Source organism: Thamnophis elegans, chromosome 9, assembly GCF_009769535.1.
Source record: "Thamnophis elegans isolate rThaEle1 chromosome 9, rThaEle1.pri, whole genome shotgun sequence".
NCBI lineage: Eukaryota > Metazoa > Chordata > Lepidosauria > Squamata > Colubridae > Thamnophis > Thamnophis elegans.
Window position 1 is genome coordinate 27719678 of NC_045549.1, and position 25177 is coordinate 27744854.

The 25177-nt window shown below is 42.0% G+C and overlaps 1 protein-coding gene across 1 annotated transcript in view; it reads left to right on the forward strand.

Moving 5' to 3' along the window:
* The first annotated feature begins 1211 nt into the window (after nucleotides 1–1211).
* Nucleotides 1212–25177, forward strand: part of TMEM154 (transmembrane protein 154) — a 32409-nt gene continuing 8443 nt past the window's right edge. The window contains exons 1-5 of the mRNA XM_032223576.1: nucleotides 1212–1406; nucleotides 8134–8442; nucleotides 10112–10139; nucleotides 17680–17765; nucleotides 22487–22544. Coding sequence (XP_032079467.1) covers nucleotides 1343–1406; nucleotides 8134–8442; nucleotides 10112–10139; nucleotides 17680–17765; nucleotides 22487–22544 — 545 coding nt within the window. The 5' untranslated portion in view covers nucleotides 1212–1342. The remainder of the gene's footprint in view (nucleotides 1407–8133; nucleotides 8443–10111; nucleotides 10140–17679; nucleotides 17766–22486; nucleotides 22545–25177) is intronic.

Below are 25177 nucleotides of genomic sequence, written 5' to 3' on the forward strand. Positions count from 1 at the left end.
GAAAAAGCTGCTGACAATCTCATATTTTCATAAGTCATGGGAGGGAGGGAGTTGAAAACTATAGCACAATGGCCATGGCAATGGCAGCACCAACACTATGAATAGATTAATATTATTTGTGATATTCATCCAGAAAGTATTAAAAACAGAATTATTCCAAAATGCCCTCAGGAGTTAAATCATTTATTGCCATTAATGTCATTGCATCTAATGGTGCATCTGTGGAGTATCTATCATATAATCCCACGATAAGGATTTTAATGTTAATATTATGACTATATTAGTATTATATTTATTGTGGATCTTTTATTGTTTGTAGCAGTATCTGTTCTGTGGGCACTTCCTATAAACTGTTATGAATTGAAAGACGCCAATGTTGTCTTTATTTAATTAACCTTTTAAAAAATCACCAATGTTAAACTTAAAATTTCTGGTTTCTAGTAATCCAAATGGCAGTTGACTTGGAGTTAAATGACATTCTAAACTGAAGATTTTGACTTCTAAATTATGTGCAAAAGGAACCTACTTTTGTTTTTAAAAAAATCCTTTTCGCATTGAACTAATTAACAAAAGAAAACCATCTTTGCTTACAATAGTGTTAATTAGATGATACAATTTCAATAATAAGATCAAAGAAGAGGGAGGGGAAAAATGTATGTGTGGGAGGGAGAAATATGCAAATAAACCAATTCATTGATGATCAAAACTGGGGGAAATGCAGACAAATCTATATAGCTCAGAAGCAGAGCATTGGCATGTTATGCAGCAGCCTTAAGGCAGGACTAGAAAATGCTTTCCTACAGCTACTAATTTGTATTTATTGGTTAATGGTCTATCTTGCTATAAGGTAGCCTCCTGCATAACAAATGAGGAGGAAACTAATCATACAGAAGGAGCTGGATAACAAAGCAGCACCCAACCCCATACATTCCTGCGTTGGTGTTTGTACAATATTTTGGGGGGGTCTCAACTTTAGTGTATTATATCCACATGTGATATACATTATATTGGTCCCACTTTAAAAAGTTTTTACCCCTTTTTCTCTCTCTTAAATACCATGATCTGGATAGCATTCAGGTTTTGAAGACACAAAAGGACGGAGAGAGAGATACTCCTAGGGAGGTTTCACTGTTCACTTTTTTTCAGTTGAATCAGTGCTTTTCCGGGAACCTTTTGCAATTGTTTTTTTGTTTGATAGGCCGAAACTGAATTACATCACTTCCTAAAAGTAATTGAACGTAGCACATCTTCCTAAGGCATCTTACACATCCACCACAGAAGCAGTAAGCAGGAAATGTGCAAAAGAATGAAAGCACTGTCACCTCTGCTTTAGAGAAGTAACATGAATAAGTACAACTTTTGGTTGTCCTTCTTTCTGTTTCTGAGTGGAGTATCTGACTTCCACGGTAAGTAGGAACATGCCTTCTGCATTGTTAAGAATAATCATGCAGACAATATTATGCTGCAGGCTATAGTACTGTTTTTGATGTGTCACACCCAAAAAATCTGGTCCCTGCAAAGACTCTACAAGCCTGCACCATTTCTTTCAGTGTTGTTTCCCAACTGCATGCTGGCTTGTCTTTCCATGGATCCAGTTTGAACTACAAATCCAAGGTGTGTTAATCTGTATGTTCTGACCCATTGTTAATTGTGCTTAAGGTATTAATTCACTTGAATTTTTTTTAAAAAAATAATGCCTGTATTCCTATTATTATAATATACTCTTAATAAACACAAGTAATTTCTTTTTCTAAGTTGATTTCTAGGAAACCCTGTGCTATTTATATATTAGAGGCAAATGAAATAAAACTGTAACAATCTACTAACATGATCGGTAGAATATATATAATTGTAAGGAAGGATTAAGTTCCTAAAATAATATATAACATGAAGCGTTGCTATTTAAGATAGTATAATTTAAAAGGTGTGTATTTAACTTTCAGAGAGGCACGCTGTCAAAAAAACAACAAAAATGTGTTGGGTGTTTTTGTTCCAGATAAAAATCATTAGAATAATTCTTTTCATTTCATCTATGTAGAATTATATACATAACCAAGTTTTTCTAACTTGTTTCCAAAGCAACAGCCTGTAAACACCATCATCTGTGGCCAGAGTGATGTAATCTAATATAATCAAATGTACAGATCATAACGGTTGGGAAGGCTGGACCAAACATTTTTATATTAAAATATTATTTGCTTTTCCTTTTAATTTTAAAACAATTATCTCTAAAAGGACTCTCTAAATATACTGTACCTACATTAAGCAAGTGCCTAAATTAGATGAGACATTTGGTTTCTGAATATTTACAGATTTTCCTCTCAATTGTTACGAAAGAAAAAATATATATCTAAAAGTTAATTGCAGAGGACAAAATATAGTCTGCTTCATGTCTTTCACTGCTGTAGATGTCATCATTTTTACCTGCTGAGTTACTTTCTGCACGTCTAAGCTTGCTGTTTAGAATAAAAGCAGTATCGGCGCATGTAGCCCTATTGCTACTTAGACAACTGTTTTGTAGTTGGGACTATTCTTGCATTGTACAAATCGAAACAGCAGTTCTTGAAGGCTACAGGAACAGAACTTCTGATGGGATATCACAGCAATTGGTGGCACTAAACTTTCTGACTCTTTTTTGTGAAATAGCTTAAATCAGATTTAAAGGCTGAAATAGGCACCTTATCACAGTATTCTTACACATTCATTTTGTTCCTTAATTTAGCAAGAAGGTATAGAGAGGAATGGAGAGAGGCAGGATGTTCACATCCACCCATTGGCCACTCACAACTAATTAAAATTAAGAATATAATATTCAGGTCATAAATAGTTATCTGGTATTGTTTATTTGTCACCTTTTAATTGTCATTTACAGTAGCTTTTATCCTACGTGAATCTCTCCATCCTCTGCACTTGCAAAGTGGTACAGTATAAACAAGTGACTATATAAAGACCAAATGTATAAATGTTTGTCCATGTTATCACTATAGTCTTATGACAGATATTATAAGCTTGTAAACTTTTTTACAAGGAGATTTTTTAAAAAGGGGCGTTCAAAAGAATGATAAAAGAATGCAGTTCTTGGTCAGGCGATTTCTAAAATGGATAAAGATTATTTGACATAAAATCAAAATAGTTTATGCAAACATGGACAGAGTGTATATGTCTTTCTATGAAAACTGAAGAGTATGTCATATCGGAATAGACAAGTGTGAAAAGCCCTGATAAGAAGAATCCGAAAATTTCAAGTTACCTAGGTTTAATAGCATTGCATCGCTCTGCTTAAATATATTAGATCACAGGTGTCAAACTCACGAGTTCACATTGCTGTCACGTGACGCATTACAACATTTCCCCCCTTCACAGAGCTGGGATGGGCATGGCCTGTATGGATGCATCCGGCCCGCAGACTGCCAATTTGACACCCTGTATTAGATCAATGCCATGGTTTGGGTGGCTCCATGATGAAACACATTTCATATGTTGATCTATTGGAAAACTGAACAACTATTAGTGAAGTACCTGAAGGTTACCCATTTGGGTTTCAAACCATTTGGAAGGTTCCCTTTCTTTACATTCTACCTATTCTGAGATTCCACCCTTTGCTGAAATTCTAACTCCTCGTCTATTTTCACTCCTCATGCAGAGATAAAGTTCACGTATAGCTGATCAAGGATAAATAGGCTTAAATTACTCCCTAGTGCAGTGGGTCTCAAACTTCCTAATGCCATGACCCTTTAATACAGTTCCTCATGTTGTGGTGACCCCAACCATAAAATTATTTTGTTTTCCGTGTTTTTTCAAAAATATGTGTTTTCCGATAGTCTTAGGCGACCCCTGTGAAAGGGTTGTTCGACTCCCAAAGGGGTCCTGACCCACAGGTTGAGAACCACTGCCCTAGTGGGTTCCCACAGGCTTAAGATTGTTCTTCATGGGGGGAACTGGAGCTTTTCTTTCCTTTGCAGCCTCTACTGTTCCCCATTTGGTCCTGGGGTTTGTGAGATCTTTAAAATAAGACATGGAAGGAAGCAAGCAAGGAAGTCAAAGTAATTCCCTCTAACATGCAAAGAAGAGCAGAATGAAGCTTATTGTTTTAACAGGTGAACAAGGGGAAAGAGAAGTATCTATATTGGGTGTCTTTTAAAATGGACTATTTACTTGACCTTGTGCAAAAAAAAGAGAGCTTGAAACAAATATTTTCTTCATTTAAAAAAATTGTATTAAAGCACTGTAATGTAGTGCTGCATATGCATTTATTAATCTGGTCTTATGGCTTAGTATGTTAAGCGAAAATATTGTGAATTTCTATTTGGTCTGGAGGAGCAATAAGTTTCATGTCTTCAATCAGTCCAAGATAAAGGAACTGAGTAGTAGCTCCTGCTCACTTCTTTAATAAAAAAGAGACTTTTTATGTGTGCAAAGAGTATTATCTGCATCTGGGATAACTGTCCACTGTTAGCATTCTAGCTTACACAAACGTAATTGCTGATAGGATTGAAATTTGCACAGCCAACATCCATGCTGTAAGCATGAATCTTTCTTTTTCACATCACTCCTTCAATTGTTTATTTTTCTAAGAACAATATAATGATGGCTTTTTAAGGGCAGGAGATGTTTATTCACCTAGAATGTTTATACCCCTAGAATGCTGAGAGAAGGATGTACTTCTGGCTTGTAATCACTGCAGCTGGGAACTCATAGGCTGGGATGCTTTGCCATGTAATTAATTTCAGATGGGAAGCTTTTATATGCGGGGAAAATAGGGGTTTTATTTTTTTATTAAAAATTAATTTATTTGGCTCACTTTATTACCACTATCCCAAGGCCAACGTGCATACATGTACATTCTTAGTTGCAAAAATACAAAGATTGCAAAACAGGGTCACATGTACTTGTGCATCCACTTCAGGGGTGGGTTCTGGCTTCTTTTACTGCTGGTTTACTCAGGGATGTGCTTTGGCAGTGCAGGCGCTTGATGCACACAAGGTGCGCATGCACAGTAGTAAAAAATTGCTTCTGTGCATGCACAGAAGCAAAAAACAAGATGTACAATATAAAAACAATATAACCAGTTCAGGTGCATGCAGCTGAGTTACTACCTACTCAGCCAAACCTGTCCAAACCGGTAGGAACTCACTCTAATCCACTTGCCACAACTATTTTCATCTACACATAATACCATTAACATGTGCTTCACTGGTCTCCATCCATCAGTCTCCCAGGACCCATTGCAGAATATGTTTGCTCACTCCTATCATGCATTTCCTCCTGTTAAGAATCCATACTCCAGTCTCCATCAGGCAGATGATCATGAATGGCAGAAGGAGATCACATGGATACAGAAAAAAGTGACATATATTTGATTGGGATGGCACCAGATTGACAGGAAAAATAAGAATTCTTCCTGTCCGGCATGAATAGGATTTAATTGAACTGAAGAAGCTTGCCAGTAACTGGATTTTAGCAACAGCAATAGCACTTAGACTTATATAACGCTTTACAGTGCTTTACAGCCCACTCTAAGCAGTTTACAGAATCAGCATATTGCCCCCAACAATCTGGGTCCTCATTTTACTGACTTCAGAAGGATGGAAAGCTGAGCCAGCCTTGAGCCTGGTAAGATTTGAACTGCCAAATTGCAGGCAGCCGGCAGTCAGCAGAAATAGCCTGCGGTACTCACTCTTATCACTGCACCACCATGGCTCATGTTAACAAAGGTTTGGTCAACATTTTTCTTGGGAAATCTCCCCTCTCATTATTGCCAAGACTTGCCTGCTGCACCCGCCATTAGTCAGTCTGTAATCATTGCCCTGTCACTGTCTGGTGCCCTTTCTTCCTTTTGATCCTTGTCATCATCACACATACCATGACAGCTAAGATCTTTTTGAAAGGCTAGATTGATCAATCTTCAAGTTTGATCATTTAAGGATCATTTAAGGATCCTTAAATGAGACTGGGACAAGGAGAGACAGGGGCATGCTAGTTGAATGTGTTTTTCCTTCTACAGAAGCGCATCAAGCAGCTCTTCATTGCAGACTGCCTACTCATAATCTAAACAAGGAACAGGCAACCTGGTGCTGTAAACATATTTCAGGGTCGGACCTCCATCTTCTTCAGCAAGGATGGCCAATAGCAACAGATTGTGGGAATTCTCTAAAATGGTCCACAGGCAACCTTACATATTTTCTTCAGAATTTCATGACTTTTCAAGAGGTCCATTTGCTTACAGACAGCTTTGCCAAACAATTTATGAATTGGCTAAGTAGAGTTTTCTCTGGAGAAACGTATAATATTTGTATGGTTGGATTTTATTGATCACTTTTGGGATGAATTCCAATAAATTGGCCAATGTAATTGTAATGGTTTTAATTCAGTCTTAGTGAATTCATTTGATATGCTGATTTCTGTTCTCGAACAAAAATGGATAAAGTTATCCTAGTCATATAGTTAGAAGATCTTTAACCATAATATTGGTATGCTGCAGCAATCAACTGTGGCATTCTTTTATCTCTCTTCCCCAGCTTTCCCTAAGCATCTGGCATAGATGGGGGAGTGACAGAGCTCAGACTGAAGTTATTTTGGGAGCAATTAATTTGCAAAGTGTCTGAAGTATGTGTGGCTGTTGAAGGCAAGAACAAATATTTACTTCTCACCAACGGTAACATCAAGCTTTCAGAATGCATTTTGAATTCAATACTTGGAGAGAATGGATTTATTATCATGGTGTATTATTAATTAATAAATCAGAATATCTTTAAAAAATGTTTTTTCATTGATTGCTCTTTTTTTACAGCTCCAGATCCAGAATTTTGTTAGCAATAAACTTTTTGTTATGAATTTGAAAGTCTGTTTTTGCCTGACTAATTGCAGTTATTTCAGAAACCATCTGTATTTGCGTGTGTACATATAGAAATACAAACATACACACCAGTGGTGGGATTCACTTACCTTCCCTACCACTTCACAAATGTGAGTGTGCACATGCCACGTCTACGCATGCACACCACCTTCTACTCATGCACAGTGCTCACGCATTACATTGGAGTGGGTGGGCGGAGCCTCCTGTCGGTACAGGTTTGCCCGAACTGGAGAGAACCAGCTGAATACCACATCTGATACACACCTATGTGTGTATAAGTTTCATTTGTTCATTCTTACAAAAATCAGAGGGAACCACACAATACTAGTACATATAAAACCAAATGAGTAAGGATTTGTTCAGTAATTCAGTTATTTTAAAACAAGCTATTTGGTATCTGAAAATTTAGGTTTCTAATGTCCTAGAAAGAAAAGGGATTGGTGGTAGAAATCAATCAGTACCCCACAAAGACTGGTTTGGCATACCCCCTAAACATTATTTGCTTTTCCTCTTAATACCCTCTTCTGTATGTTCTCACAGAAGGTTTGAGAGACCAAAGAGGGGGATTATTTATTATTGTAGGATGTGCAGAACATCAGAAATATTGAGAGTTTCTTCCATTGCTTAAAATACTCTTGCTTGAAAATGGATTGGAAGTAAACCTATGTGGCAAGGATTTTTTATGGGATACCTAAGCAGAATGCAAATGCTCACATATTTGATTTAAAAATATGAAACTCACAGAAATGTATCATTTGAGTGAAAAAGCAAATAATGCAATTATACTCAAATGCTAAATTAAACTTCAAAAACAAGCATGAAAAAATTGCCTGCTATGTGTGCATGTACTTAACTGAAAAACTTCCAGTAATTTACCTGCTAGTTTTTAAATTCAACTTTTTGTCACTGTCTACTGAGGTTTGTACAATTTGGGTTTAATTTCTTTTTCCTGAATGCTTTGTAGTTATTCACAAAAAGAACATTCAACTGGACAATCCAACATCAAGATTATTACCTTAACGTTTACCCTTTGAGCCTTGACCAAACTTGGTGAAAATGAATATCTATCGAAAGAGGAAGTATGAATCATTACACAATCGGGAGAAGATAGTTGCGAGAGAAACCCCAATATGATAATTTAACTATCAATAGCAGTTCTTGAACAGTTACATTGTACTTATCATTTTCTTGTAAGAATGTTAGAGATCAAAATATAAATATTCACAATAGTATGAATAGATTAATAATATGGGTTTATGGTTTTTCCTTTTTTGTAGAGTCCCTAAGTACAATGGCAGATCATGAACAGTCTGGTGATGGTATACTATCTACTGGGGTCCCTGAAGTAGGATTTACTGTTTTATTTTCAACTTCTGCTAATAAATCAGAAGAGCAAAATGCCACAACAACAATCAAAACTGAGGATGATGTAATGGAAGGTACTCAAACTACAGAAATGAATGAGAATGAACCCATTTTACATCCTGCTGTGATAATTGGAGTTTCTATAGTGCTGATCCTAGTGCTCTTGATTATCCTGGTCATCTTTATTGTAAGGTGTCGCAAACAGAAACAAAGCCAAGAAGGTAAATATTAATATCACTTGGGTAGGGAAATAATGGTCCCGTGGGAGAAAATAGCATTCATGCTATAAATGGAATGTCCCAATTAGACCTATGTCTTATAAAGCTCTCAAAGCTTAGTCAGCAACTGTGTAAAAAACTTTGTTTCACGTATAACCAGGTCTGATGTGTTATCATTGTAGTTTGGGTTATCATACAGGAAGAAAAAAATGAATGAACTATTTTATGGTAACGCAAAACATATGAAACCACTTCTATCTAGAGGAAATATCTCTGCTATGAGTCCTAGCCTCATTTATTTCCATGATAGTATAGGTTTCCCAATAATCCCACACTGTCCAAAATTTTAGTAATGGACCACAAACAAAAATCTTTTTTAAAAAGTTTCTTTGCTTTCCTTTCTTATTGTTGATAAAGCGTACTCCATGACTGTCACTTCCCGAATGTTATATGTAGAATTTCTGAACAAGGTGTGAAGCAATGCTCCATTCTCACTTTTATTTGGGATACCCATGATTTCCAATAAAATCTGGGTAGAGGTCCAGTTATGGTCCTCAGAAAAAAAGACAAACAAAGCGCTTCTTTTCTATTCTTTTATTCTTTCATCTGTATGTCAAAGTCATCCAATTCAGCTATTAATTTTTACCTGGATTAAAATCTCTCTCTCTGCCCCCCCTCCCTCTCTCTTCACATTCGTATTAGTTTACATCTAATATATCTTAGTCAATGGTGGGAATCATATAATTTAACAACCGGTTCGCCTAGGGTCAGGTTGGCTGTCATGGCCCATCCCTATCCTCCTGGTCTGCAGCACATGCGGGACGAGCCTCCTGCGATGGCCAACCTGACTGTGGGCAAACTGGATTGACCATCCCCTAAGATTCATAGTACATCTAATAACTGCATACCAAGGATATGTAAATGTGGCAGGTCTGCAATCCCCCAATTTCCAACCAATATGCTTTTGGTGAGGAATAGCACTCCCAACAATTCCTTTAGCAGACAAATGTAAAGGTGAGCTGAGTCAAGTAGAATTTTGTTTCTTAGCTACTCATTGTGGAATGTCTTGGACTCCCCAAGAGCAGAATGAAGGGACATATTAGCGTATTTGCTGAAACACAAATAACTTCATACTGGACTTAACTTGAAAAAAGAAAAGTGATGGAGAACAGAGCATTCCTTGCAGTGCACTTTCATAGTATCTATGTGATCATCATTAAGGAGTACTAAGAAAATAGGCTAAGGGCTATTATATGCAGGGGACATATTCTGTTGAAGCAGGCCTGTTGTTTCTTGATGGGGTTTCAAAACAGGTGAATAAAGATGTTAAACTACTGGGAAATATACAGTAAATTATGCTAGTGTAGGCCCTTCACTCTGAAGGGGGGAAAAGACTTTAACTACTGTTTTTCTAAGAGCAAGAGAAAGGCCTTAGGCCTTGATCTGTCTGCATTTCTTTTTATCAAAGTTGCAGACAAGTCATTATAGGGATATTTCTTCTGCTACATAAATGTGCTGTAGGTTATTGAAAGTTTCTTCACTAGTAACATTGGGGGATAGTTTGCATGAGCTAGTCTTTCCCAATCTTTGGTCTACTAATGTGTTGGATTTAGTTCCAGTGATTCCCATCCAGCTGGATTAAGCACGTCTCTCTTTTTTTTCTCCCCCTCAGATGAACTAGGAAGTGAAAATGTTAAAAGGTAAGAAATATATAGGTCTACTTCTTGTTGTTTGTTATTTATATTTTAAATATGGCACAGGAATTCTGGGTGTTGAAGTCCACAAGTCATAAAGGGGACATAGTTCCTCACCTCTGCTCTAAAGTTACATCATGACTCTTTTCTTTTTTTCTATAATCTGTCCTATCTAATCATTGAAACCATAGGTCATAAATTCATCTTTTTACTGTTTTATGCAAAAAAAAAAAAACTTAAAATTTTCCAGTCAACAATAAATACAAACACGGGTAGTCCTTGCTTAATGACCAGTCACTTAGCAACTAGAAAGAGCCGAGGTGGCGCAGTGGTTAGGGTGCAGTACTGCAGGCCACTTCAGCTGACTGTTATCTGAAGTTCAGCGGTTCTAATCTCACCAGCTCAAGGTTGACTCAGCCTTCCATCCTTCCTAGGTGGGTGAAATGAGGACCCAGACTGTGGGGGCGATATGCTGACTCTGTAAAACCGCTTAGAGAGGGCTGAAAGCCCTATGAAGTGGTATATAAGTCGAACTGCTATTGCTACTGCTAACTGTTTTAAGAGATGATGGACTTCTCCAGAGCTACATACAACCCATTGTGGAATTTTGATGGCAGCACACACATACGTACTTATACTCTGCATTTTGGGTGTTTGAAAACCAGTTCATAGGGATGGCAGTTGCAGCATCCTGCAGTCATAGGATTGTTTTTCTGCATATTTTGCCAGGTTCTGGTTTCCAGAAAAAAAAAATCCATACAAGTTGTTAAGTGTGGGTTGAGTGAAGAGGCAGGACACTCAGCTAAACAACAGCTCTTTATTTGGTAGACCAGTACAAAGAAGCATGTGCGCTGTCTGGCAGCTCCCTCTTTTAAAGGGAATCTGACAGCTCAGCCATTAGCTCTCTTGAATTTCCCGCCTGTAGTGTGAACCAATCAATTTAATCCTCCAGTCTTTTACATCTGACAGGCGGACCAGAAGGAAACCTTCATCCAAGGTTTCCCTTCCTATTATCATATTCAAAAGAAGTGATAGCCAAATCTGGCCCTAGGCTTGTGCCTCAGCATGCATAGATTCAATAAAGCAGATGAGTCAGGAAGATGATTTTATTATGATTTATTCAGAAAGTTCTGATAAAAAAATCCTCTCATTCAAAGAGGGAACCTCAAAACTCATAACATTCCCTATATTAATTAAGACATTAAAGGAAATTACAAAAGAAAAGTTGATTGGACAGGACAAAAGTATCTTCCCCTTTGCATAGGAAATCATTTACATGAAGTTAAACATATCACATATTTGCATCCGTAATACCACATTTAAATGAGTTCTGACGAACGAGGTCTTAAAATTTAAGATGTTAATGAAGGAAAATGCCATAAGGTTGCTTAGAGTTTACAAAGAGACAAAAACGTTGCCAATTAACACTAACAAACTCTTTTATCAGAAGACAAACTACAGTCATCCTATTTACACAGTCCTATTCTATTGTGGGCTGGAGAGCCATGACAGTTTTAGCTTGCAGTTTAGGAATGTTAGAAATTATCAATCTATCCATCCAGCAACAGAATAAAGATGTTTATACATTACAATCTGCAAGTTTGATAAGCTATTAACCTCAAATTAAAAGTGGTCAACAATCAAATTAAAATAGAAGAAAAACCCATATTTATCAAGTGCAACAATATTACAAAGCCCATGTTGTGTGGCCCCTAGAAGAAAATATGTTTAACAACTGCTGCATTTGTTAACAGCTGCTGTATTCACTTAATGACCACAACATTAATTTAACAACCTATGTAAAAAAGGATTGTAAAATCAGGCATGGTAATGTGATGACCTGCTTAATGGCTGCCTTATAACCATAATTCTGGGCTCATGGTCATAAGTCAAGGACTACCTGCATTGACTTTTCTCTAATCAAACAGGTCAATTTCACCATCTCAGCAAGTTCTATCATCTTCACCAACTATTTCTCCACTGTAGGTACTGCCAAATCTTCCCATCTTTGCATGTACAGTAACCTCATTGTGATTATTGTTGAATACTAGCGCGGGAAATACAAGCGCGCGAACAAGGACTCTTCCTGATTGGCTCCCGGGCAGAGCCGGCTCAATCCTCGCCCTGATTGGTCGAGCTACAAAGGACTCTTCCTGATTGGTTCCCGGGCAGAGCCGGTCCAATCCTCGCCCTGATTGGTCGAGCTACTCGACGCCCCATTGGTCCCTCACTCAAACCTGGAGGTATAAATGTAGGGCGCGAAATACGCCTCGTTGAATCGTTCCACTATGAGCTGAATAAAAGTCACTTTCCTTATACTTCTTGTCGCGTCCTTTCCCTTCGCCCCAAGATGTAAAACTGGCGACGAAGGTGGGATCCCGATTCCCGCGACCACGAAGAAGAACAGCCAGCTGCCACCGCGTCTGAACCAGCCAGAACGCTATCGTCAGACCGAGAACTCCGGCAGCGAACGCGAATTTTTCTTCGTCCTTCCTCTCCCCTCTCCGGCCCCACACCACGATGGCGTCATCGCTTCCTCCTTTCGCGCCATTCGGCGGAGCCACCGGAGAATCATGGGACGGATTCATGGAGCGGTTCGAGTGTTACCTGATCGCTTCGAAAAACCAGGCTCAGACCGATGAGGAGAAATGCAGCTTCTTCCTGTCCTGCTGTGAGCCGTCCATGTTCGCCTCTGCGAGAGCCCTGGCCGCCCCGAGGCCAGCATACAAACTTGGGTGGGCCGAGCTGATGTCCAGGCTGAGGAACCACTACGCTCCCTCACCCTCTTTATTTGCACGTCGTTTCGCTTTCCGCCGCCGAGTACAAAGGGCTAATGAATCCATTAGCCAATTTCTGGAGGCCTTGCGCACTGTGGCCGCCCAGTGCGATTTTGCAGACCTGGAGGAAAACCTTGCGGAGCAATTTGTGTGCGGGGTCCGCGACGCACACTTACGCGGCCGATTGCTCCGGAATCACAAGATTACCCTGATGCAAGCCGTGGAAATAGCGCGAGCCGCCGAACTCTCCGAGCAATCCACGGCCGACATGGAACGCCTCCAGCTAAACCCCCCCGCACAAACCGTCGCGGGGCCGCTCGCCCAGACGAACCTCGTCGACGACCTCTCCCCTGCCGAAAACGAGGAGGAGGAGGAGGAGGAAATCGTCGGCCAGATGAGGCTGCAGCCCAAACGGAGGCCACCCCAGCAACCACCGGCACCCGTTCAGCCGGCCTCAAACGCACCTTGCCGCGGATGCGGCGGCCGCCACAGCCGCACAGCCTGCCCGTACCGTTCTGCCGTCTGCCGCCGTTGCCAAGGAGAAGGACACCTCGCCAGAGTATGCCGGGCTCCCCTGCCAGCCCCGTCGTTTATGCAGCCCAGCGACCAGCGCCCGGCACCACCACGCCGCCAGCAGCCACGTCCCGCGAGGCGCACGGAGGACTGCCACTCAACCTACCAGCCCCCCAGCGCCGACTGCGTGGTCTACCAGGCATCCCCCGTTCCCGCCGGCCACCGGAAAATAAGCACCGCCGTCCGTCTCGAAGGTCAGCTTTGCCAAATGGAGGTGGACTCCGGTTCATCCCGTTCTCTCCTATCTTGGGCTTTGTTCTCCCGCCTTTGCCCCGGGGTCCCCCAGAGAAAGCTGCGCCCCGCCAGGGTCTCCCTCCTAGATTACCAGGGAAATGGGATTCCCACAGCTGGGTTATACCACATCCGGGTGGAATATGGAAATTTTAAAGGGAAACTCCCAGTTTTAGTCGTAAGGAACAACCTGCCCGCTCTCCTGGGGTTAGAATGGTTCTCCGCTTTGGGCCTCACCATAGAAGGGGTACACAGGGTAGTTTCCCTCCCCGTAGATAGCGTCCTAGACGAGTTCTCAGATGTGTTCGACGGGAAATTGGGTTGTTACAAGGGTACCCCCATTTCTCTCTGCCTCGATCCTCAGGTCGCCCCGGTTAGGCTAAAGGCACGCAGGGTCCCTTTCGCATTGAGAGCAAAGGTAGATGCGGAACTCGATAAGTTAATTGAACAAGGGGTACTCGAGCCCGTAGATCACGCCCGCTGGGAAACCCCCATAGTCCTCCCGGTCAAACCCGACGGATCGGTGAGAATATGTGCCGACTACAAGTCGACCATCAATTTGGCCCTACAGGCAAACCCGTATCCGGTTCCCGTAGTACAGCACCTACTCCACTCCTTAGGACAGGGCCGCATTTTCGCTAAGCTAGACATGGCACAGGCCTACCAGCAGCTTCCCGTAGACGACGATGCGGCTACAGCCCAGACTATCGTCACCCACCGCGGAGCTTTCCGTTGCCGCCGTCTGCAATTCGGCGTCTCGGTCGCCCCTGGGATTTTCCAGAGCCTCATGGAGCGGTTGCTCCACGGGCTCCCAGGCGTCGTTCCCTACTTCGACGACGTCCTGGTCGCAGCCCCCAGCCACTCGGAGCTCCTGAAAACGCTGCGGGAGGTCCTCACACGTTTCAGGGAGGCGGGACTGAAATTAAAGCGCAGCAAATGCGAAATTGCAGTTCCCAAAGTTGAATTCCTGGGGTTCCTCATTGATGCCCAAGGCATCCACCCCACTCCTTCCAAAGTTGCCGCCATCAAAAATGCACCCGCACCCACCTCTAGGGCGGAGTTACAAGCATTCCTGGGGCTCTTAAATTTCTACGCCCCTTTTATCCCCCACAAGGCGTCACTAGCTGAGCCGCTGCACCGTCTACTTGACCGGTCAGCAGCCTGGAAATGGGGTAGCCGTGAAGCGCACGCGTTCGCGGCTATAAAGGATATTTTAACTTCATCGGCAGTCCTAATCCAGTACAGCGATAGGATGCCTCTAATTCTGACTTGCGATGCCTCCCCCTATGGCGTAGGGGCGGTGCTGAGCCACGTCCTCCCAAACGGCTCAGAAGCCCCCATAGCCTTCTATTCCCGGACACTCTCCTCCACGGAGCGGAACTACAGCCAAATCGATAAAGAAGCCCTGGCTGCAGTGTCCGGCATTAAGCGGTTCCATGACTACCTTTATGGTAGAAAGTTCACCCTAGTCACGGATCACAAGCCCCTCCTGGGGCTACTGGCGGGTGACAAGCCGACTCCCCCCATCTTGTCCCCCCGCATGACACGCTGGACAGAGTTCCTAACGGCGTACTCGTATACGCTGTTATACCGTCCGGGCAAACAGCTAGGACACGCAGACGCCCTGAGCCGCTGCCCCCTGCCAGAGACGGACACAGCCCACGTGCCCGCGCTCTCTGTTCTGTCCATTGCCGAATCCGACCTCCCCGTTTCTGCCACGGACGTGGCAGCCTGCACAAAGGCTGACCCCGTCCTATCTCAGGTCGCTTCATGGGTTTTGAGGGGGTGGCCCACGGAAAAGGTAGCGGAACACTTCCGCCCATTCAAAGTGCGACAGGCCGAACTCGCCCTTCACGGGGGTTGCCTTGTCTGGGGGGATAGGGTAGTGATCCCTACAGCCCTACGAGCACGAATCCTGCCCGCACTCCACAAAAACCACCCAGGCATAGCACGAATGAAAGCCTTAGCCCGTAGCTACGTATGGTGGCCCTTGTTAGACACAGAAATCGCAGACTACGTAGGCCGATGCAGGATCTGCCAAAACTCTAGGCCGAATCCCCCCATAGCCGCCCCTCGAGAGTGGGAGATCCCTAGAGGCCCATGGTCCCGTTTACACATCGACTTTGCCGGCCCCTTCCACGGCCGGAACTTCATGATAGTGGTCGATGCTTACTCCAAGTGGGTGGAGCTAGTAATCATGACCTCCACCACAGCAGAGAGTACAGTAAGGGCCCTCCGTAAGATGTTCGCTACCCATGGGTTACCGGATGTGATAGTCTCGGATAACGGGCCCCAGTTTACCTCCACCACGTTCCAAGAATTCCTGGCCGAACAGGGGATCAGACACGCGGCCACAGCCCCCTATCACCCAGCTAGCAACGGCCGGGCGGAGCGCGCAGTTCGCTCAGCAAAAGAAGCCTTGGGCCGCATGGACCAGGGCGACTGGCAAGAAAGAGTAGCGGCCTATCTCTTGAGCCAGCACTCCATACCCTGCCCAACGACCAACAAAAGTCCCGCGGAGCTCTTGATGGGTAGGAGATTGCGAACCCCCCTAGACAGGCTCCATCCACTTTACGCAGGAGATCCGCCAAGCAACCTGGGGGCCCTTCCGTCCCACGCGTTTAAGTTAGGGAATCCTGTATGGGCCCGTTCCTTTTCCGGGGATCCACGGTGGGTTCCCGCAACCATCACAGCTCTGACCGGCCCCTGTTCCTTCAGGGTCGGCCTGGCCGACGGGACACAATGGAGGCGACACGTGGACCAGTTAAGGCGTCGCCTCCCTGCGGAAAGAGACGGCCCCAGCTTCCCAGAAATCTGCTCTCAACAGGAGCCACCCCCATTGACTCCTTTCCCCACGGACCGTTTCCACCCGGCGAACGGGGGTCAAGCCGTCGCGAACCTTCCGGGCAGGCGCACCCCAGCTGGTTACTCTTTTCCGCGGAGCCCTTCTCGAGACTCTGAACCTACACCCCAACCGGACTGCACGGGGCCCCTACCAGACACCCCGTTGGCCACAGAGACGCCACCCCAGGCGGACGGACATCGGGCACGGGACCCGGAGCCAGTGCCCTCTCGCGGGGCCGCGCCGTCGGCTCAAGCCCCCACCACGGACACGCCTCCGCCAGCGGTTCCCCCCCCGTCGACGACCGCCGGGGAACCACGGAGATCGGGACGAGAACGCCACCGTCCCGCCTACCTACAAGACTATGTTTGCCCCTCCTAAAGGAACTCTATGACTGGGGGGGGAGGGGTGTTGAATACTAGCGCGGGAAATACAAGCGCGCGAACAAGGACTCTTCCTGATTGGCTCCCGGGCAGAGCCGGCTCAATCCTCGCCCTGATTGGTCGAGCTACAAAGGACTCTTCCTGATTGGTTCCCGGGCAGAGCCGGTCCAATCCTCGCCCTGATTGGTCGAGCTACTCGACGCCCCATTGGTCCCTCACTCAAACCTGGAGGTATAAATGTAGGGCGCGAAATACGCCTCGTTGAATCGTTCCACTATGAGCTGAATAAAAGTCACTTTCCTTATACTTCTTGTCGCGTCCTTTCCCTTCGCCCCAAGATGTAAAAATTATCATATATAAAAACAACATTCCATGATTCCCCCCTCCCCCCCGTTGTTTAACCATTAGTCTCAAGAGCCAAAGTTCTGTTTCAGTTGTTCAGCATTAATCTTTATAATCCTCTGAATCAGTGTGTGCAATTTTGCACCCCAAATCTTCTAGCTTTTTGCATGTGCACATCTACTGTACCTGTCTTATCATATCTATGCTCTGCAGTTGCTAATTTAACTACAATGTAACCTAATGAATAATATTTATTTTTTCAAACTAAAGCCACCAGTTGCTAGACACTTAGCTATCCTTGAGCATGTGCCCGATATAAACAATTTTATCGGAAAACTAAGAAAAGCAATTCTAAACTGCCAGCTCCAAAATATTTTGTTTTGTTTTTGTTTATTAAGTCCTATTTTTGAGGAAGATACGCCTTCTGTAATGGAAATTGAGATGGAAGAACTGGATAAATGGATGAACAGCTTGAAAAAAAATGGTATGTATTTATTACTATCCGACTTACGACTTTTTTCTTCCCTGATATATCTGTCACTGACATAGATAAATATTTTAAACAGTTGTAGATAATAGCACATCATAAAATGAGAGCAGAAAGACATACACTATATTTTAAGAACCCTTAATTTTTAAAGAAGAGCTAATACAATAAGGTGTCCTTTACATTAAGAATATTTTATTCTGAACATATAAATGTTTGTGATATTTTAAAATGTACCAGGTGTTTGTTGAAATTAGCAGGCATTAATTTATAATATAGTTTACAACTGATTTACAACTTCTAGAGCTTTTTCTTCAGTTCTCTCTTTGGGATAATTCTACAAAATAGGCAGTGACCACATTGGGCCATTTGTGTAGATCTTTTAGATCAGTGTTTGTCAACCTTGGCGACTTTAAGTCCTGTGAACTTCAACTCCCAGAATCCCCCAGCCAGCTGTGCTGGCTGGGGAATTCTGAGAGTTGAAGTTCACAGGACTTAAAGTCGCCAAGGTTGACAAACACTGTTTTAGATTGACCACCTAACTACCATTTTCTGTGATGGAAGATTTTTTCCCCCCTTCATGTGATTCTAGTCCAGTCTGGAAGCAAAAACTGCATATACAATTATATTTAAGATGTGTTTCTTGGCTTCTTTATTTTAATCACTATGCATGGTTGTCTCTTTCGCTGGATTAAATCAAGTTCCTTGGCAGGGTAAATATAGGATCAAGTTGTTTGTCCAAGAAGGACTTTGACAATGTTTGGCTCTTAGAGAAAAATGACAGAATTAATCAGAAAAGGAGAGAAATATGTGTAGGCATCCTTGGCTGAGTATTGGATGGTTTGTTAGGGCAAGTCCCTACAGCCAATTTGACATGGCCAAATTGCCACAGCCAACTCACTATAGTCAACTCACTATGGCCAGCTTGCTGCAGGTCAACTCAGCACAGCCAACTCGCCACAGGACAACTCACGGTGGGACAAGAGTTACACTAATATGAAAGAAATGGTAGAATAGAATCATTAAAGAAAGGATGCAAGAGGAGGGACAGAATGAAATGCAAATGGGAATTTTTTAAAAAAAAATGTATTTACTTTAAATAATTAAATAAAATCGTGAAATTGTCCTGCAGTGAGTTGGCCATGGCAAGTTGTCCCATTCCGATCCCAGGAGGATGATTGGGGGCTTAGGGTTTCGTGTTTAGTTTTGTTTTTATAGTTTTTGCTATGTTTGTGATTTTATTGTTATTGTCAGCCACCCAGAGTTATTCTCTAAGATGAGAAGCCTTTACATTTCTAAAAAAAAAAGCAAGAAAACAAATAAAACAGAGGTTTAGAATCCCCCTTCCAGCCTAGCACCTTCCTGATAGATTGGATTATAACATTCATCACTCCAGTTGGGTTGGCCTGGGTAGCTATGAGTTTTAGTTCAATTGTTAAAACCCTGCACACCAAGAATCTAGTTTAGAATAAATGTGAAAAGACCAGTCATGTAAGGAGGAAACTACACATGTCAGGTACAATCCAGTTGCGCAACAACATTGACACTGGAAAGTACAGCCCATATAAAACCTATTCCTTGTTACTTTGCACAAAAGTTATCTTCTACTCAATGGCCAGAGTTTGATTCACTCTTTCACTCTTTCCTTATAGTAGGACTGAAGAAATGCACGACTTGCAGATCATTGAATTCCTTTACACAGTAGGAATTTATGTATTTATTCGCATAAGAGAAAGTAATGGAGGCAGGATATTAATTGATTATTAAAATGTGTATTATTGTTATCAATATGACCCATTTGTTGCGGATAGCCATGCAGACAATAATATGCAGATACAACAATATTTGTATATATGCATTTTTCTTCAACTAAGAGTAGAAATGTATAAGCTTTATAAATCTCTTTCTCTAGTCTAACATAGATCAATTCCACGCCTTGACTAAAAAATGTGTATCCTTAAAGGTGCCAACCCATGAATTTAAGTGAATATTTGTTCTTTTTTTTAATCCAACAAATAGTGAAATGATTTTATGATAAGTCAGGCTTGAGGAAGCATAATCACAGGTCTTGATTAAGCTATATGAAAATTAAGCTTCAGTTTTCAGAAACAGTCTAATTCCTCATTTGTTTATACAGCATTCATAAACCTGGCATCTCATTTTCTAACTCTGAGCCAGAACAGGAATAATTATTTTAATAAAGTTACTCACTTTGCTTACCCTTCTGTTTCATGAAGCTTTATAAAGCATAGATCAACTTGAAGACTGAATTAGTAAGAATTTCTATAAATTTGGGAGGGTGTTGTAGCCTTTTCATTTGCACAGCCATATTGGTACTAAGGACATCGTTAATATTGAATTGGAATGAAGGACATACTTAATCTGAATGCCACATCAGGACCTAACTGAATTGGACTGAATTTAAATTCAATTAATTATATATAGTTTAATTGAATATTTCACACATATTTAATCATTTCTCCCTTTCAATTTGTAATTTGATAATAACTTGCAAAGGAATTCTGAGACCATATACAAGACATCTCAAGTTGTGTGCTATAGAGCCACAGTAGTAAATCTATTCAACTTTCCGATACTGCATATATTTTTAATGATATTTTTCCTCTCTCCAAAACTTTCATGTCTCTTCAGAGAAATATATTTCCACTGCGCAACAGCAAAATCACTTGAAACACACAATTACATTGTGTACACCTACACATGCCTTATATAAGCAAACTGGTAGATACTCCTGCTAGGCAAATCATTTTGGAAAACCACAAAATATTTGGACATATGGCTTAGGACATAAAAGGAGGGTATATAGTTGTATACCAAAATAACAAAAGGGTCAGATTTTATAAAGGCGGAGAGCTTTCATTAGGGTTATGTAGGTAAACCTGTATAGCCATAACAACATTCTTTCTCTGGGAGTCAAGGACGTTCAGCCTGCACCTGGAGAGGCGTGACTGGAAAACAACTCCAGTTAGGATGGTGACCTGATTGGACCATGTGATGGACATGTGGGTGCAGGGCAGTGGTGGGTTTCAAAATTTTTTAGAACCTCTTCTGTAGGTGTGGCCTGCTTTGTGGGAGTGGCTTGCCAGCCATGTGACCGGGTGGGAATGTCTTGCCAGCCATGTGACCGAGTGGGAGTGGCTTGGCAGTCATGTGACTAGGTGAACGTGGCCAACTTGTAAAATGTAGTGAAACTCACTTAACAACGCTCTTGCTTAGCAACCAAAATGTTGGCTCAGAAACTCTAGCATTTGAAGCGCGCAAGTCTTAAAGCTGTCAAGTTACAAGATCCTTGCACCCCTAACCCTTTAGAAAAAAAATGCCCAGGGGTGTTCAAACTTGACAGCTTTAAGACTAAAACATTTAGATAGGACTCTTAGAGGTGGATGGGGCTATTGGTGAGCCAGCCAATCAGTGGGCGGTGGGCGGGGCAAGCGTGGTGCAGACGGGCAGGGGAGGGAGCTGGAACTGGTTCTAAATGGCATGGTAGATTTGTGGAACCTCTTCTATAGAAGAGGTTAGAACTGGCAGGAACCCCCCTCCCCGGTGCAGGGGAAGGGACTTTGACTTCCCTTTGGGTGGGGGAAACCTAGGAGATTTTCAGATTTGGGTTTTCACAGATGTGCATATATGACATTTATTAAAAAATGGAACTTTGAGGAAATGCCTCCTCAGAATCTTACTTTTGTTGGGGGTATTACTTGAAACCCTGACAATACCTCTACACTGCATACAATGCAATGTTTCTTATCTATGGTTTGCAACACGATCACTTGTCAAACAATATGAATAACAGTAATCGTGACCTTCTACTAGGGGGCAAAAGATGGAATTCTAGGTGTTATATGTGATAGCACTTTCCAGTAATTTGTTTATTTCTTTATTTCTTTATTTCTTTATTTGTTTATGCATTTATGCGTTTATTTACAACAATACAATAGACAATTTATTATTATCCATTTTATTTTTAACTGGTTGGCAAAAACAAAATGCTGGAGAGGAAAGCCGTTTTTATATACTACTCAGATAATGCATTGCAATAAATGAAACAAATGCTACTATGGCTTCTGAGACATCATACACACACACACACACACACACTGTATGTATGTATGTATGTATATACACACACACATACATACATACACACACATACACATACATATACATACATACATACATACATGTATATATAAATAAATGTGTGTGTGTGTGTGTGTATGTGTGTGTTCCAGGATAACTCTGAAATGCCTCAAGCTATTTCAACCAAACTTGGTACCCAGATGACTTACTCTCTGGAAACAAAAACTGTGGGGGTAAGACACCCATAATACCCCTTGGGGTGTGTGTCTCTGTGGTTCCAGAATAACTCTGGAATGCCTGGGCCACTGAAATGAAAAGGAATGGATTATATCTATAGTGTCAAATCGCAGTACTTTTGACAGTGATAGTGTGCATTTTGGATTCAAGCTTGTTTGTGTGTATGCGTGTGTCTCTCTGTGTGTGTGTGTGTATCTGTATCTGTATCTGTGTGTTCCAGCATTGCTTTGACTTGATAGTATAAATATAATTCATTCCTTTTTCTGTCTAATATAGGATGGGCATAAATAAATACCATTTGAAAGTATTAGACATTGCTATTCCAATTGAATGGCTGTCTCGCCAATTCTCAAGGCTAATAGTTTGTTGTCTTTTCACAGCAGAAAGTGATTATTTGCCTCCTGTAAAAGAAGAGAAAGATGGTAACACCAACCCAAGGTACTTACAATTCTCAGTTCCTAAAAGTGACACTGTCAGTAGATCTACAATTGCAAAAATGTTACATCTTCCTTTTTTGCCTTTTTCCTTGATATCTCGCTTGCTTCTAATAATATATACATATATATATTCCTCAAAGCACAGCCTATACAGGTAGCACTCGACTTACAACAATTGACTGTTGAAGTTACAATGGCACTGAAAATGTAACATATGACCCAGTGGTGGGTTGCAGGCGGTACGCCCCGGTACGCCTTCCCTCATTCCTTACCTGTATTTGAAGGAAATGGGCCATCTGCGCACATGCGCGCAATGTACGGTGCCTGCGTGACACTCCGCCTAGCAGCTGGAGCATCGCAGAGGCGTCATGGAGTGTCGTAGAAAGTAAGGACACATGCGCACACTGCACTCGTTAATGTGGTGGCCGCCGGGCCCCTTTGCACCGTACCGGTTGCAATGGGATCTGGAATCCATCACTGATAGTTTTTCATAGCTATGACCTTTGCAGCATGCCCATGAACATGGGATCAAAATCCAGATGCTTGGCAACCAGTTTATATTTATGACTGTTGCTGCATCCCAGAATCATGTGATTCCTTTTTCTGACCTGCTGAGAAGCAAAGTCAATGGGGAAGCCAGATTCACTTAACAACCAGTTTACTAGCTTTTCAGCTGCAGTTAATTTAATTTAATTAACCACATTTATATGCCGCCCAATCCCGAAGGACTCCGGGCGGCTTACAAAAATAAAGAGGAAAAAAAAGACACATAACGAACACATAACAAAAGAAAATGGTTTAAAATAGCAACACCTCATACATTCATTCTAATCGGGGCTGGACCTCAACAGTGAGGTCGACAGCCCCAGGCCTGCCGGAACAGCCAGGTTTTTACAGCTTTCCTGAAGGCCATGATGGTATGGTCCAGATCTCTGGGGGTAGCTGATTCCAAAGAGTCGGAGCAGCCACAGAGAAGGCTCTCCTCTGGGGGCCCGCCAGCCGACACTGTCTGGCTGATGGCATCTGAAGGAGGCCCAATCTGTGGGATCTTACTGGCCGCTGGGAGGTATGTGGCAGTAGGCGGTCTCGAAGGTACTCTGGCCCTAAGTCATGTAGGGCTTTAAAGGTGATAACCAACACCTTGAATTGCGTCCGGAGACCAATTGGTAGCCAGTGCAGCTCGTGGAGGACAGGTATAACGTGGGTGTACCTTGGTGCACCCAATATTGCTTGCATGGCCGCATTCTGGACTAACTGCAGTCTCCAAACGCTTTTCAAGGGTAAGCTGTCTTTCGGGGGCAGCATCCAATTATTCCAGTTATTCACCTTTGTGGCAATAAAAGGCACAAAATGGGGAAAAGCTCACTCAACAAATATCTCACTTTACAACAGAAATTTTGAGCTCAATTGTGGTCGTAAGTGGAGGACTACCTGTATTTATTTTGGCTCCTTCAGAAAACAATGGAGATTTAAACTCTTCTCTTGTGAGATTGAGCAGAAATGCCATAGAGATTCAGGTCACAGTCCTACTTCTGCCTGTTTCTTAGTTCTATAATGATTGAACTGAAGCTGAGCAGTTTTCCATGGACAAAACCAAGTCCATAGTCCCGCGGGAAATGGGCATTTTTCTTTTCCTCTACTTCCTTTTTATACTTTCTTCTAAACCTGAGAATTGGGGGGAGGACTTCTAAATTAGTTTTGTGGGAAAGAAGACCTAAGATGATCAGAGATTTTCTGGGTTGCTATGGTAGTAAACATGTTAAATGAACTTGCACTCGATTCTGCAAGCTATAGAGATAATTTAATTTTTTTCCTAATACAACTTATAATAATACTATAGATATTGTATAATATGAAAACATAATTTAAAACACGATTTTAATTTCCCCCCTCGCTATCACTGTCCAAGAATGAATGGGCCTTTACAAATTCAACCCTTAAACTCTCAGTGCTACAGCTCTTTTCGAGGTTATTAAAATACCATTGTAATTGAGAAGGCAAATAAATCCAATTTATTTGGATTACATTTTCAAGTGGAAAGTCCAGCAGAATACAGTACATTGGATGATGTTCCCTGACCATCTCTTGTTGATTTAAAAAAATCCAAATAAATAGAGAGGAAAAGAGAAAGGAAGAATGGCTGTTACCACTAGATGGCTCTACCTTATTGTAAATGATGGCACAACTATAGCTCATATTACTTGATTCTAATTCACAGAAATTGCCATGTTTTGCTAAAGTAAATGATGTAGGAAAAATAAGCTTCTCTGGGATAACTGCAGCATGAGAGGCAAAAAAAAATACTGAATAAAATCTCTGGGAAGGAAGATCTCTTACCATTTGCTCTAGTGGAGAGGTCTACAATCTAGTGCATATCAGAAATCATGGAAGTATGCTCATCCCACCTCCCATTTGCAGTCCAAACATAGCTAGCATTGCTAGTGAGAGACGGAGAAGAAAATCATGTACAACACGATCACTTCGAAAATGTTGGAAAAATCCCAATTATCTATTATACCACATTAACATAGAATGTGATCTCCTGTGAACTGTAAAAATATCATTTGAGTTTTCTCTAAAAATCAATGTTTTAAACACAATTTCTAGAACTAACCAAAAGATTTACATAAGAGT